This window comes from Rhinopithecus bieti, unplaced genomic scaffold (genome assembly GCF_001698545.2).
Source record: "Rhinopithecus bieti isolate Rb0 unplaced genomic scaffold, ASM169854v2 scaffold_7884, whole genome shotgun sequence".
Taxonomy (NCBI): Eukaryota; Metazoa; Chordata; class Mammalia; order Primates; family Cercopithecidae; genus Rhinopithecus; species Rhinopithecus bieti.
Window position 1 is genome coordinate 45,599 of NW_016806331.1, and position 15,809 is coordinate 61,407.

At 41.1% G+C, this 15,809-nt stretch overlaps 1 protein-coding gene across 2 annotated transcripts in view; it reads left to right on the plus strand.

Moving 5' to 3' along the window:
• UBE2F (ubiquitin conjugating enzyme E2 F (putative)) overlaps positions 1–15,809 on the plus strand; it is a 75,295-nt gene that overhangs the window by 21,310 nt on the left and 38,176 nt on the right. For both annotated transcript variants that reach the window (XM_017875548.1, XM_017875547.1), the window contains 2 exons: positions 548–577; positions 7,257–7,322. In XM_017875548.1, coding sequence (XP_017731037.1) covers positions 548–577; positions 7,257–7,322 — 96 coding nt within the window. The remainder of the gene's footprint in view (positions 1–547; positions 578–7,256; positions 7,323–15,809) is intronic.

A 15,809-nucleotide genomic window follows, 5' to 3' on the forward strand; every position in this document is an offset into this window, starting at 1 on the left:
GTGGTGAGCAGGATTGTGGTGGGGGTTTGCAGTTTTGTCCTGCAGAGGGGTGCTGGGCTTAAACACCAAATGAGTGGCTGGTAGAAGAGGGACTGCGATGTCTGAGGCACTTGGGCAGAGGACTGGGGCCAAGAAATGCGGCTATGAGGGGGTAACTAGAAGATAGCATTGGGAACAGACATAGACACAAGGTGCATGTAGATCAGATTTTGAGAGGACTCTTTCCAGTGCTTGGAACGACTTTTAAAAACATTGTAGTAACTGGCTACCTGTAGGTCATTTCTGTGTTAATTTACAATGTTTTTCTTTTACATTAAAGTGAATATTCAAGGACTTTTGACTGAATTTGTTGGCCTTCTGCAGGTCACTTTGTATATTGAAAGCAACTAAATGGCTTAAAGTCTAAACTTTAGACTAGGTTTTATTCAGTTCATTCAGTTTATTTTTTTTTCTTCAGTGTTCTAGAGGAAATTGCCAATTTCGAACTGGTGATTTTATGTGGAGTAATCGACTAATATTAATAATAATAATTTCTTTGTTTCTACAGAGGTTGCAGAACTTGAAGCTAATTTACCTTGTAAGTATAGCATCCCCAAACGCTAAGTACTGTGAAATAATTGCATGAAGAAAACTTTTTATGTCTTAATAACCTTGTATAGTAAAAAGCCTGTTCTTCATGTATGTTAGGAATGAATTTTAATTTTCTGTGAAAAGGTAGGATTTTTTCAAATATCTAATAAGAACAAGGTAGGCCAGGCATGGTGGCTCACGCCGCTAATATCAGCACTTTGGGAGGTAGAGGCAGCTGGATCACTTGAGGTCAGGAGTTCGAGAACAGCCTGGCCAACATGGTGAAACCCTGTCTCTACTAAAGATACAGAAATTAGCTGAGCATGGTGGTGCATGCCTGTAGTCCCAGCTACTCGGGAGGCTGAGGCACTAGAGTCGCTTGAACCCAAGAGGCGGAGGTTGCAGCGAGCCAAGATTGCGCCATTGCACTCCAGCCTGGGTGACAGAACGAGACTCTGTCTTTAAAAAAAAAAAAAAAGAGCAAGGTTCTGCCATCTTTTGAGTGCTTTGTATCTCTCCTTAGCATAGCAGAGGTGTATTTGTTTAGGTTTTGCCTCTTATGCATTCTGTCCCACATCCACTTTGAGTGAAAAAGTGTATAAATCAATAACCGTTCCATTTTTGTTAGGGATGATACCAGTTTTTTGGCAAAGTGCTCATTTGTAAGTCGTCTGCATGTTTGAGGGGTGGCTGCACTGCCTTGCTGTCAGTGGATGTCCATCTTGCTTGATTGTTTCTGCCCCAGACACACAGGGTCAGCATGCAGTCTTCACTCGTGAGCACAGTACATTTGGAAAGCCCATTTATCAGGCAGTTCACTTTTGTAATATATGTCATATTTTATTTTTTTCCCTATCATTAATCTTCTTCCAAACCCTTGATTATTTCAGAAGATCATTAAAGCCTGAAGATTTGATCATTTTAGTATTTTTTGAAATACAACTTTTTATCATCATACTTCCTTTAAAATTCTGAGGCTGAGGATGTCTGTGGATGATGGTGAAGCATTTTATAAGTGGGTCTGCTGGTTTGGGTGAGTGCTAGAGAGAACGTAGGGTTGAATGTGGAGGTATCTCTGACATGGGGCAGGGCAGAGCCCATTCCATTCTCCATCTGAAGTTGGAAAGATAATGGTGGGTTGCAACCTCTACATTGTTGTGAAATCAGTTTGAGAGGGTAAGTATGTAATGTTTCTGAAAAAATTATTATTATTTTCAAGACAGAGTCTCACTTGGTCACCAAGGCTGGAGTCTGCTTCCTAGGTTCAAGCAATTCTTGTGCCTCAGCCTCCCGAGTAGCTGGGACCACAGGCACGCACCACCATGCCAGGCTAATTTTTGTATTTTTAGCACAGATGGGTTTTTGCCATGTTGGGCAGGCTGGTCTCAGACTCCTGGGCTCAAGTGATCTGCCTGCCTCGGCCTCCCAAAGTGCTGGGATTACAGGCGTGAGCCACCGCGCCCAGCCAAAAGATTATTTTCAACATGGAACTTACAGGTAGGTATAGTGAGTTGTGGTATAAAATATGTTTCTTACTATGGATCTCAGTTGAAAGTGTTTTGAAAGACATTGGATTGCTTGACCTCAAAGTTTTCTTCAACTCAGAAATGAGGCAATATCTTGAGATTCTGTTAAAAAGTTATCTTTCTGGCTGGGTGCAGTGGCTCACACCTGTATTCCTAGCACTTTGGGAGGCTAAAGCGAGTGGATCATTTGAGGTTAGGAGTTTGAAACCAGGTTGGCTAACATGATGAAACCCTGTCTCTACTAAAAGTACAAATTTAGCTGGTCGTGGTGGTGTACACCTGTAATCCCAGCTGCTTGGGAGGCTGAGGCAAGAGAATTGCTTGAACCCAGGAGGTGGAGGTTGCAGTGAGCTGAGATTGCGCCAGTGCACTCCAGCCTGGGCAATGGAGTGAGACTGTCTCAAAAAAACAAAACAAAACAAAACAACCACAAAACACAAAAAGGTTATCTTTGTACACACTGAAATATTTACAGATGAAGTGGTTTGCTTTAAAATGCTACAGGAAGACAAACAAGTAAACTGTGTGGGGGCAGGATAGACAAGCAAGATTGGCAGAATGTTGAAGCTGGGGATGGGTTCATTATACTCTTCTCTTTTATTAGGACATTTTCCTGATAAAATAAAATAACTCCCCTGCTTTCCACTCCCATCTTATCTTCCCACAGACCCCAGCTTGAGCCTGTATGTGTATGTAAACTTTTTTTTTTTGTTTTTTTATAGACAGGATCTCTCTTTGTTGCCCAAGTTGGAGTACAATGACATGAGTGTGGCTCGCTGCAGCCTCAACCTCCTGGACTCAAGTGATCTTCCCACCTCAGCCTCCTGAGCAGCTGAGACATCAGACCTCAAGTGCATGCCACCACACCTAGCTAATTTTTTAAAATTATTATTATTTTTTTTTGTAGAGATGGAGTCTCCTGTGTTGCCCAGGCTGATCTCAAACTCCTGGGCTCAAGTGATCCTTCCACCTTGGCCCCCCAAAGTGCTGAGATTACAGGCACGAGCCACTGTGCATGGCCAACACATACAGACATTTAATCAAAATCACAGAAAAGGTCTCACTTATAAATGGTTCATTCATCCTTGTATGTATCTTACAGAGATTGTTGATTTTTAACTCATAGAGTATACTTTAAAAACCAGAAAATTTTATGACTGGCTTTCAAATCAGGATTGTAACTGCATACCTTAGGTTTTAAAGAACCATGGCACATCTTCCTAGCCATATGGCTGTGGTGTCAGATAAAAAGACAGCATGTTCCCTGCCTCTTCTTTCGTTCTTTCTCCCTACCTTCTCTCCTAATCAAAGAAGGGGGAAATTATATCATTTTAAAAGCCATGCTTTCCAAAAGTATGTCTCATTATTCTAAAGAGAAAAACAAGAAGCCACCAATGCATAACCCTTTACTATCTCTTTAATTATCTTACTAACATATTTACAAAGGCTAACAAAATAACTTGCCTTGTATTAGTGCCACTTAGTAACTATTCATAACTAGTTTAGAGCTCTGTATGTGCAATTTTGTAGAGGTTTCTCTGCAAAAAGATTTAAAATGTTTCTTCCAGATAGACTGAAATATTATTAGAGGCTCAGATAGTGCATGCCTACATGTAGATAAAAAGCTTAATTCTAGTGAATTGAACTAGAACAAAAACCTGTTAACATTTTTTTTTTTTTAGAACTTAACCTTTCTTTTCTTTCTTTTTTTTTGAGATGGAGTCTTTCTCTGTCACCCAGGCTGGAATGCAGTGGTGCGGTCTCTGCTCACTGCGACCTCCACTTCCTGAATTCAAGTGACTCTCCTGCCTCAGCCTCCTGAGTAGCTGGGATTACAAATGCCTGCTACCACGCCTAGCCAATTTTTGTATTTTTAGTGGAGATAGGGTTTTGCCAGAATTACAGGCATGAGCCACTGCACCTGGCATAGTTTTATTGCTTTTTAATCCACTTTGGTAATTTCTTTTTTTTTTTTTTTTTTGAGACAGAGTCACGCTCTTTCACCCAGGCTGGAGTGAAGTGGCGCAATCTCAGCTTACTGCAACCTCTGTCCCCCAGGTTCAAGCAGTTCTCCCACCTCAGCCTCCTGAGTAACTGGGATTACAGGCATGCGCCATCACACCTGGCTAATTTTTTGTATTTTTAGTAGAGAGGGGGTTTTTACCATGTTGGGCAGGCTGGGCTTGAACTCCTAACCTCAGGTGATCCAACTGCCTTGGCCTCCCAAAGTGCTAGGATTACAGGCATGAGCCATCGTGCCCGGCCGATATTTTCTTTATTCTTGGTGGGCCAGCTTTTTCGGAGCTATTGATTTCCTCATCTGTCTATTAAAACAAAGGAGAATGCTAGATATTAAAAACAAATACATGATGCCAACTTCAGTTAATCGTTGAAACATGACTAACATGATTAACATCCCAAGTCATAATCATATGTTTTTGTTACTTAGAACTCACTAGAAGGATGGCATTTATCTTTGCAAGTTAAGATTAGAAGAATAAAGCCCATTTTAAGTATTTCACACATAGTTCTAAATGTGTAATTTTGGGGAAAGTCTTGAACTCTTTGGCTCCAGTTTCTGTATTTCTAAAGCAAGGACTGTGACATTGCCATCTCTAAGACTGCTTTTTGCTTTTCTTTTCTTTTTTTTTTTTTTTTTTGAGACGGAGTCTTGCTCGTTGCCCAGGCTAGAGTGCAGTGGCGTGATCTCAGCTCACTGCAAGCTCTGCTGCCAGGTTCACGCCATTCTCCTGCCTCGGCCTCCCGAGTAGCTGGGACTACAGGCGCCCGCCAGTACGCCCAGCTAATTTTTTATGTTTTTAGTAGAGATGGGGTTTCACCGTGTTAGTTAACCGGAATAGTCTCGATCTCCGGATCTCATGATCCGCCTGCCTCGGCCTCCCAAAGTGCTGGGATTACAGGCATGAGCCACTGCGCCCGGCCTGCTTCTTGCTTTTCTAGGCAGTTTTCACTCTGGAAAGGAAACGCTACTAACAGTTCTGTATTATTTGTTGTTTGTATGTACAGGTGTCCCATGTCTTAACATGTTCATTATGTATTGAAAGGAAATGAGGCATGCAGTAGGAGAAGGAGTCATGAACTAGTTATTAATGTAGGAATTAACCTTGCTTCTGTTAATAACCTGTATGATCTTGGGCTAGTCACCAAACCTCTCTGGACCTTCTACTTATGTCTCCTAGTTGAGGACATTGGACTAGATCGTCTCTAAGGTCACCTCTGATAGAAATTTGAATTGTCCTGTTTTCGATAAAATTTTTATCATTGTCAAACTAAACAAATACTTTTGGTGGAACTTGTAAGAAAACTTAAAAAAAACTTTTAAAAGTCTTCTAAAAAAACTTTAAAAACTTAAAAAGACAAAATATCGTAGTAAACTCTGGGTGGGAGCTGACTCCTGGGCAGCACTCTTTTTTTTTTTAAGATGGAGTCTCGCTTTGTTGCCCAGGCTGGAATGCAGTGGCACAATCTCAGCTCATGGCAACCTCCGCCTCCCAGGTTCAGGCAATTCTCCTGCCTCAGCCTCCCAAGTAGCTGGGACTACAGGCACCTACCACCTTGCCCGGCTAATTTTTGTATTTTTAGTAGAGGCGGGGTTTCACCTTGTTGGCCAGGCTGGTCTCGAACTACTGACCTCATGAACCGCCCACCTTGGCCTCCCAAAGTTCTGGGATTACAGGCGTGAGCCACCGCGCCTGGCCAGCACTCTTCTTTTTAACTTCCATTTGCCATGGTGACTATGAATGTCTCTGGTGCTAGGAGAACGGAGTAGAGATTTGACCTGGGTTCTTTCCTGGTTTTTCCATGTTCCAGTTCACCACCAGTGGTGAACTGAGAAGTTTAGCATAGGCCTGGTGTGGTGGCCCACACCTGTAATCCTAGCACTTTCAGAGGCCAAGGTGAGTGGATCACTTGCGCAAGGGAGTTTGAGACTAGCCTGGGTAACATGGCGAAAACCTGTCTCTACAAAAGATACAAAAATTAGCCAGGTGTGGTGGTGTGCACCTGTAGTCCCTGTTACTCAGGAGGCTGAGGTGGGAGGATCACCTGAGCCTTGGAGGCAAAGGTTGCGGTGAGCTGGAATCATGCCACTGTCCTCCAGCCCAGGCAACAGAGTGAGACCCTGTCTAAAAAAAAGTTTAGCATAGTATTTTCTGATTTTATAGATGTAGAAAATTTCTATACATATTCCTTCCAGATTCCTTGGGTATTTTTTCCATGGGTAATTAGCCATGTGCCATTCATTTGAATGAGACGGGTGGGATGCAGTCAACTTCCCTGGCCTGCACCAGCAGCCAGTAGCCCCTCTCCCAGGGGAACATTTTGTCCTGATTTAGGCCTCTTCTGACTTGGACCAGTGGCACAGAACATTGGCATCTGGGTCAGTAGAGCATTATTTTACCAACAAAGCAAGCTGCTTTACCACTTAGGTAGTAAAGGTATTTTTCAAAAAGACAAAATATCATGGTAAACTCTAGCTGGGTGGGAGCTAAGTCCTGGGCGCACACTTCCTTTTTTTTTTTTTTTTGAGACGGGGTTTCGCTCTCGTTGCCCAAGCTGGAGTGCAATGGTGTGATCTCGGCTCACTGCAACCTCCGTCTCCCCCATTCAAGTGGTTCTCCTGCCGCAGCCTCCCGAGTAGCTGGGATTACAGGCATAAGCCACCACACCCAGCCAGCACCCTTCTTTATAAAGAACTTCCATTTACCATGGTGACTGAATGTCTGTGGTGCCAGGGGAACAGAGTTGACCTGGGCTCTTTCCTGGTTTTTCCGTGTTTAGTTAGCCTTTGCCTGCATATATTAATCTCCCTGAGATATGGTTTCTTCTTGTCAAGGTACAGTAGCATAATTCTTTTGAAATAAATGGTTTAGTGACCACTTAAAGGTTGAAGGAAAACATCTCTATTTGGGATTAACTAGTAAAAGACTAAGGAGAAACACATGACAAAAACCACTGGTTTGCAGTTTTAGTGTATTGGCACCGTTATTATCAGACAAATAGGGAGGGAGATCTACCAGCTTTCCGTAAACCATACGGATCCCTCTAGCACCGCTAACTTTACATGTGTTCAAAAGTTAGCCTCATCATATGGACTGTTGCTCACTGCCAGGCCGTCCTGATGTGCTGTTTCTTTTACAGGTACATGTAAAGTGCATTTTCCTGATCCAAACAAGCTTCATTGTTTTCAGCTAACAGTAACCCCAGGTAACATTCTTACATACTTAAGTATTAAAGTTATTTCAAACAGCAAATTATAAAGGCTGCCCAAACCTGTATTCTTTGCCTTCGTTTGTCCTCTAGCTTTTAAAAAATTAACACATTAATAACAATTTCATATGAAGATAAGATATATACTTCATAGTGAATGAAATAAAGCATAGTAAAGTGAATTTGAGGCATTCAGTGTACACTCTCGATGATGTGTAAATGTAACTAAAGTTAATGACAGCTGAAGCAGTTGGTGTATAGTGAAGAGTGTGGGCTTTGAAGTCGTAAGTGGGTTCCAATCCTTTTCCCCCACAAAGGAATAGTGTGACCTTGGTTAAGTTGCTTGACCTTTTAGCCACAGCCTGCCTATCTACAAAGTGGGGTCAAATAGGACCTATCTCATAGGACAGTTGTGAGGATTAAACAGATAGTGTGGGTAAAGCACTTAAGCCCAGGGTCTGGCACACAGAAGCAGATTACCAGCTGACCTCGGAAAGACTGATAAGTGTCTAATCCCTAAGCTGCCCCAGCATGGCAACATATTTCTTCTTGGTTAAAGTAGACAGCAAGAGGAGGACTTGTATATTTTCTAGTTACAATGCAGCTCCAAGAGCTGCAGATTCCCACACTTCACAACCCACTGGTGTTTGTGTTGGACAGTGAGTAGCAACCAGTCGATGCTGCTGTGGGGAATTAACAAGAGGGAAGGATGTTTGGTGGTGGAAATACAGGGTATTATTTTATTTGGGGTATGGAAAGGTAGTGAGAAACTGAGAATTATTAGTCACTAGTTAATTAAAATGTGGAAAAGAATACAGGATTTTGGTAGGTGGCAATGAACCCACTAATAAGTCCTGGCCTTGTCTCTCTGTAGGTAGGATGGGCTTTTTCTGTGGAAGATGTTTGATAATAATAGCACAAGAAATCCTGGTTTCAAAATACACCTGAAAACTTTAAAAAATTCCATTTTATCTATGTGATGGTTCTACAAGGGGCTCTGAAAGTGTAAATCAATCTGATACTGATTCTTCTAAGATAAGGAGAGTACTTGGGTATAGTAGTTAATACTAGAGCATCATCATTATATATATATATTTTTTCTTTTCTTTCTTGTTTTTTCTGTTAGCCGTACTTTATGCCAAATAGAACACCATCATTAGAAAGCAGAGTGTTCCACTTGCCTGACATCTATAGATAAATGTAGTGAAGGACTTTAAACTGTGAAATGATGAAAACTCTCATGATCTTTTGGCTGCCTTCCTAAAGCACATTGCATATTGTGCTGTTTTTGACGAGAGGTATTGAGCACACTCTAATGCTTTCTTGGTGACTCAAGGTCACTGTTATGGACATCATTTACTATTCTGTTAAGTAATGTAGAGTATTCTCAGAAATTATTGTAGTGATTAAGATTGGTTCTCTGTTTACTAATTTCAGACTTGTGTGTTAATAGTAAAATATTTTCTTTCATCTGCCTTTCTAGGGCATTTTCAATGGCTATCAGGGATTCTGTGGCTCTGCCCATCCCAAGCATGGGCTTTGTGGTCCTTGGCCACTCAAAGATGTTTGTTGATTTTTCCAGGCTCTTTACTGTCACATGATTGGGTTTCTGGCAAGTCTAACTGCTGGATAAATGTTTCTTCCCTGCCTCTCCTCCACCTTTTTTTCTTTTTTTTTTTTTTTTCTGAGACAGAGTCTCACTCTGCCACCTAGGCTGGAGTGCCGTGGCGCGATCTCAGCTCACTGCAACCTTCACCTTCCAGGTTCAAGTGATTCTCCTGCCTCAGCCTCCCAAGTAGCTGGGATTACAGGCATGCGCCACCAGGCCCAGCTAATTTTTGTACTTTTAGTAAAGATGGAATTTCACTCTTGGCCAGGCTGGTCTCAAACTCCTAACCTCAGGTGATCTGTCTTCCTCAGCTTTTCAAAGTGCTGGGATTACAGGTGTGAGCCACTGTGCCCAGCCCCCCTTATTTTTTAACTGAAATTTTTTACTGAATCACATTACTGTTGTGATTATTGAGATTATATATATGATAGCATCTTTGATGTTGGTCTTATAATTGTCCTTGAAAATGGAGCATAATTGTTAGTTTTTCTATTCACTGTTCCATCAGATTAAAAAGTAACTTGTGGCTGGGCACGGTGGCTCATGCCTGTAATTCCAGCACTTTGGGAGGCTCAGATGGGTGGATCACTTGAGGTCAGGAGTTCGAGACCAGCCTGGCCAATATAGTGAAACCTCGTTTCTACTAAACATACAAAAAAATTAGCCCGGCGTGGTGGTCGCGCATGCCTGTGATCCCAGCTACTCAGGAGGCTGAGACAGGAGAATCGCTTGAACCCAGGAGGTGGAGGTTACAGTGAGCTGAGATCGGCCCAGTGCACTCTAGCCTGGGCGACAGAGCTGTCTCAAAATAAATAAATAAATAAATAAATAACAAATAAAAAGTAACTTGTGGGAAAAAAAAAAAAAAAAGTAACTTGTGTCTTGGTACCTGTAAATACTTAATGCCTGAACATTCATATTTTTAATAAGTGTACTTCAGGGACATTAACATTGAGCTGTGCACAGCATGCTTTTTAGATACTGTGTATATGCCCTATTTTGTGATGTCTGTGAATTCGAAAGCTGTGGTGATGCCTGTTCTTTCATTATTAAGAGAAGTGTAGCCAAGACATGCCAACCCTAAAAACTTGCCACATATCATGGTTTTTAAAAAATTTTTTGGAATCGTGCTCCTCTTCATATTGAAAACAAATTACAGTGATATGTCTAAGTTGTGAAGTTTTAACAGTATATGAAATAAAAATTTTGAAATGAACTTATTTGTAGCCAGTAATCCTGGGGCTAGGGCTGAAAACTCACTAATATCTATGATCTGGGGGTTAGAATGGTCAAGAGTGGAAGAATTGTATCTGCATTTTCAGCTCACACCTCTTTATCTGGCTCCTGTTCACACTTGCTAACATTTTCATAGTTTTGTTTGTTTTTGGAATGGTTACTCATGCTTGGGAATAAATACACTCTTTAGAGACAAACATGGAAATGTAATGTGGTGATGGGGAAAAGAAAGGGACCGAATTTAGAAAAAAAGTGTCCATATCATCTCACAAAACAAGAAAAAGTAGTAATAAGTGAAGTGAAACAAAACAAAAACTTAGAAGATAGCCTGAACTATCCCATGGAGTCTTCTGTGAAGTTAGTGGGACAGTTTGAAAAACTGGACCTGTTCAGTGAGTGGCCTGGCTGACATGTTGATGGAGGTCACCTTAGCTTGCCTTGCTGTGGTGGTGGTGATGGTTTTAGGCTGAAGGGAACATGGGTTTAAATAACAATGACAATTTTTAAAATTTGAATTTAAATTTTTTTTTTTTTGAGAGGGAGTCTCACTCTGTTGCCCAGGCTGGAGTGCAGCGGTGCTATCTCGGCTCACTGCAAGCTCTGCCTCCTGGGTTCACGCCATTCTCCTGCCTCAACCTCCTGAGTAACTGGGACGACAGGCGCCCGCCACCACGCCTGGCTAATTTTTTGTATTTTTAGTAGAGACAGGGTTTCACCATATTAACCAGGATGGTCTCGATCTCCTGACCTTGTGATCCGCCCACCTCGGCCTCCCAAAGTACTGGGATTATAGGCGTGAGCCACCACGCCCAGCCTTAAATTTAAATTTTTAAAATCAGTTTTACTGAAGTATAAAAGTATAAACAATAAAATGTACTAATTTGAAATGTATAGCTTACATTTGGAAAATGTATACACATATGTAACCATAACCCCAATAAATATGAAAAACATTTCCATCATTCCCAGAGTTTCCTTCTGCCTCTTTGTAGCCAGTTCCTTGCCCCCCACACCACCATCCAAAATTACTTGCTGATTTTTGTTTCCATAGATTAGTTTTGCTTGTTCTTGAATTTTTTATATTTAAATGGAATGCTATATATGTACTCTTTGTCTCTGACTTCTTTCACTTAACATAGTTTTAAATTTACACGTGTGAATCAGTTTATTCCCCTTTTATGGAATTTTAATGAATATGCCATAATTTATCTTCCTAGTGATAGACATTTGAGTAGTTTCTAGTTTTGGCTAATATTAGTAAACCAAAAGCAATGAGGTTTGACTGCTGTGAGCTTTTGTTTTACAAGCTTTTTGTGTTCTTAGTTTTCCTTTCTCTTTAATTCTACCTAAGAGTGGAATTTCTGAGTCATAGGAAAGATAACATGTTTAACTTTTTAAGAAACTTTCCACTGTGGTTGTGCCATACCCTGACCAGCACTGTATGAGAAGTTTCCGTTGTTCTACATATATATCAACATTTGGGTGTGAAGTGGTATGTCCTTGGGGTTTTTATTTGCATTTCCCAGTGACAGATGATGTAGAGTATCTTTTCATGTATTTACCGGCCATTTATCCATCATCCTTTCTGAAGTGCCCCAGTCTTTTGCCCTAAAAACACTTTTTATTTTATGCTGTGGTCTGAATACAAGTCCTTTGTCAGATGCACAAGCTGTGAATATTTTCTCCCATTCTGTGACTTCTCTGCTCATTTTTTAAAATGCTGTCTTTTGTTGAGGAGTAATTTTTTTTTTTTTTAGACAGAGTCTTGCTCTGTCACCCAGGCTGGAGTGCAGTGGTGCACCTTCACCTGACTGAAACCTCTGCCTCCTGGATTCTAATGATTCTCATGCCTCAGCCTCCTGAGTAGCTGGGGTTACAGGTGTGCACCACCACACCCAGCTAATTTTTGTAATTTTAGTAGAGACAGGGTTTTGCTCTGTTGGCCAGGATGGTCTCAAACTCTTGGCCTCAAGTAATGCATCCACTCTGGCCCCCAAAGTGCTGAGATTACTGGTGTGAGCCACCACATCTGGCTGAAATTTTCATTTTTGTGATGTGGAGTTTATCAATTTTTAAAATAGTTTGTGCCTTTTATGTCCTGTCCAAGAAATTTTTGCTTACCCGAAGCTTATAAATATATGCTTCTATGTTTTTTTCCTAGAAGCTTTATGATTGTAGGTTTTATGTTAAGGTCCATCATCCATCTTGAGTTGATTTTTGTATATGGAGTAAGACAGAGGTTGAGATTTACTTTATCTATATAGATATCCAACTGTTTCAATGAAAGGACTTTCCTTTCTTCATTGAATTACCTTGATACCTTGATACCTTGACCAAAAAGCATTGACTGTATATGTGTACCTCTGCTTTTTGGACTTGATTCTGTTCCATTGATCAGTGTTTACCCTTAGGCCCATACCACACTGTTTTAATTGTCGTAGCTTTATATAGTACTTATTTGGAAATTCATAGTGTAAGTATTTTGATGTTACTCTTTTTTTTTTTTTTTTTTTTTTTGAGATGGACTCTTGCTCTGTCACCTAGGCTGGAGTACAGGGACGCGATCTCAGCTCACTGCAACCTCCACCTCCCAGGTTCAAGCGATTCTCCTGCCTCAGCCTCCCGAGTAGCTGGGATTACAGGCACACACCACTACACCCTGCTAATTTTTGTATTTTTAGCAGAAACAGGTTTCACCATGTTGGCCAGACTGGTCTCAATCTCCTGACCTTGTGATCCACCCACCTTGGCCTCCCAAAGTGCTAGGATTGCAAGTGTGAGCCACCGTGCCCAGCCCAGAATATTCTTACTAGTCTACTAATATCTGTAAGACTTATATTGATGTCTCCTTTTTCATTACTGATACAATAATTTGTGGCTTCTCATTTTTCTTGATCATGTTAGCTAAAGGTTTATGCAGTTGATTTTTGCAAAGAACTGACTTTTTTCTCAATTGTTTGCCCATTTCATTTATTTCTACTCTTCGTTATTTCCTTCTTAATGCTTTGGTTTTACTTTTTCTAGCTTCTTAAAGTAGAACCTAGATCATTGGTGTGTATATATCTATTTTAGTGTTTTTAAAAGTAATGTTGATTGAGATATAAGTTACATTCTTTTATTTAGTGTAATGTTTTTGAGTTTCACCCATGTTGTTAATCAGTATTCTGTATTTTGTATTGATGAGTTGTACTCTGTTGTATGGACGCATACCAGTTTATTTACCCGTTCACCAGTGGATGAATCTTTGTGTTGTTTCCACTTTGGGGCTATTATTATACATGAAGCTGTTAAAGTATGTGCAGGTCCTCATTTGCCAGTGTGTTTTTATTTCTTCTGGATAAATACAAAGCAGTTGAATTACTGGGCCATGTGGTAAGAGTAAGTTTAACTTTATAAAACCACCACCATTAAGTTTTGCAAAGTTTTGCATTCCTACTAGCAATGAATGAGAATTCCAGTTACTCTATATTCCTACCAACAACTGGTATTGTCATTCTTTTCAATTTTAGCCATTCTAGTAAGTGTATATCTCATTATAATTTTAACTTGCATTTCCCTAATAACCAGTGATGGTGATCTTATTGTTTGCTTGTTTGCTATCTGTGTATCTTCTTTGTTCAAGCAAGTCTTCAAATATTTTGCCCACTTAAAAATATGATTGTCTTTTTTTTTTTTCAAGATCGAGTTTCACTCTCGTTGCCCAGGCTGGAGTGCAGTGATGCAATCTCAGCTCACTGCAACCTCTGCCTCCTGGTTCAAGTGATTCTCCTGCCTCAGCCTCCTGAGTAGCTGGGATTACAGGCATGCGCCACCATGCCTGGCTAATTTTGTATTTTTACTAGAGACAGGGTTTCTCCATGTTGGTCAGGCAGGTCTCGAACTCCCGACCTCAGGTGATCTGTCCGCCTCAGCTTCCCAAAGTGCTGGGATTACAGGCGTGAGCCACCACGCCCGCCTGATTGTCTTATTAAGTTGTCAGCTTTCCTTATATACCTTGATATGAATCCTTTATCAGATATGTGGTGTTTTTTTAAAGGGTTTTTATTGATATTACATATAGAAAAAATTCTGATTAGAGACTTCTATAGCTAGATTATAAATCTTATATAGTTATGTATGTATTTCTCTTTTTTTTTCTTGAGACAGAGTCTTGCTCTTTCGCCCAGGCCGGAGTGCAGTGGCGCGATCTCTGCTCACTGCAAGCTCCACCTCCTGGGTTTACACCATTCTCCTGTCTCAGCCTCCCGAGTAGCTGGGACTACAGGCGCCCGCCACCTCACCCGGCTAGTTTTTGTTTTTGTATTTTTTAGTAGAGACAGGGTTTCACCGTGTTAGCCAGGATGGTCTTGATCTCCTGATCTCGTGATCCGCCCATCTCGGCCTCCCAAAGTGCTGGGATTACAGGCTTGAGCCACCGCGCCCGGCCCCAATTTTTTTTTGTTTGTTTGTTTTTTTGAGACAGAATCTCGCTCTGTTGCCCAGGCTGGAGTACAGTGGCGCAATCTCAGCTCACTGCAACCTCTGCCTCCCAGGTTCAAGCGATTCTCCTGCTTCAGGCTTCCCAGTAGCTGGGATTACGGGCATGTGCCACCACACCCAGCTAATTTTTATATTTTTAGTAGAGACGAGGTTTCACCATGTTGGCCAGGCTGGTCTCGAACTCCTGACCTCTGGTGATCTGCCTGCCTCAGCCTCCCAAAGTGCTGGGATTATAGGCATGAGCCACCGCACCCAGCCGGAATATCTTTAAGCAAAGAATTACAGTTGGTGAACCTGAAACCCGAGTTCGTTCCACACATGCACATTTTGTTTTTATTGTTTGAGATGGAATCTCACTCTATCACCCAGGCTGGAGTGGAGTGGCGTGATCTTGACTCACTACAATGTCTGCGTCCTAGGTTCAAGCGATTCTTCTGCCTCAGGAGGCTGAGTAGCTGGGATTACATGTGTGTACCACCACGCCTGACTAATTTTTATTTTATTTATTTTTTTATTTTTAGTAGAGACAGGGTTTCCCCTGTTGGCCAGGCTGATCTCGAACTCCTGACCTCAAGTGATCCATCTGCCTTGGCTTCCCAATGTGCCAGAATTAAAGGCATGAGCCACCATGCCTGGCTGACACATGAATGTTTTGGAACAACATTTAAATAGTCATGGACATGTAAGAAGATAAGGAAATGGAGCAGAGCACTGGAGTAGTCCTATTGCCTTGACCAACATCCTGACCATGTAGTAGTTTACATGTAGTTTATTGTTAATATGTAAAGGTTTCAGACACATAACATTTATACTCTCATCCCTGGTTCTTTCTAGCTTGATTTTTAGTTTTAGTATGGAAATAACCATTATAAGGGGGATAAAGTTGAAGAAGCACAAGTGTTTTTTTGTTTTGTTTTGTTTTTTGTGGAATCTTTTCTTTCAAATAATCTTAAAAATACAGATACCAATTTTCTTATGATGTAGAATAGAAATGTGATGTGAGCTCTTAAAATGTCAGTTATCTGCCAAAGCATTCTCTTAACTTACATCAGGAGAACATTCACTGCTGTCTCCTTGCCCCTTCCAAGAATTTGGCTGTTGTGATGCTTCTGTGCTTACTGTGCCTACTGAGTGGGCCACCCCATCATCTGATACAGAGA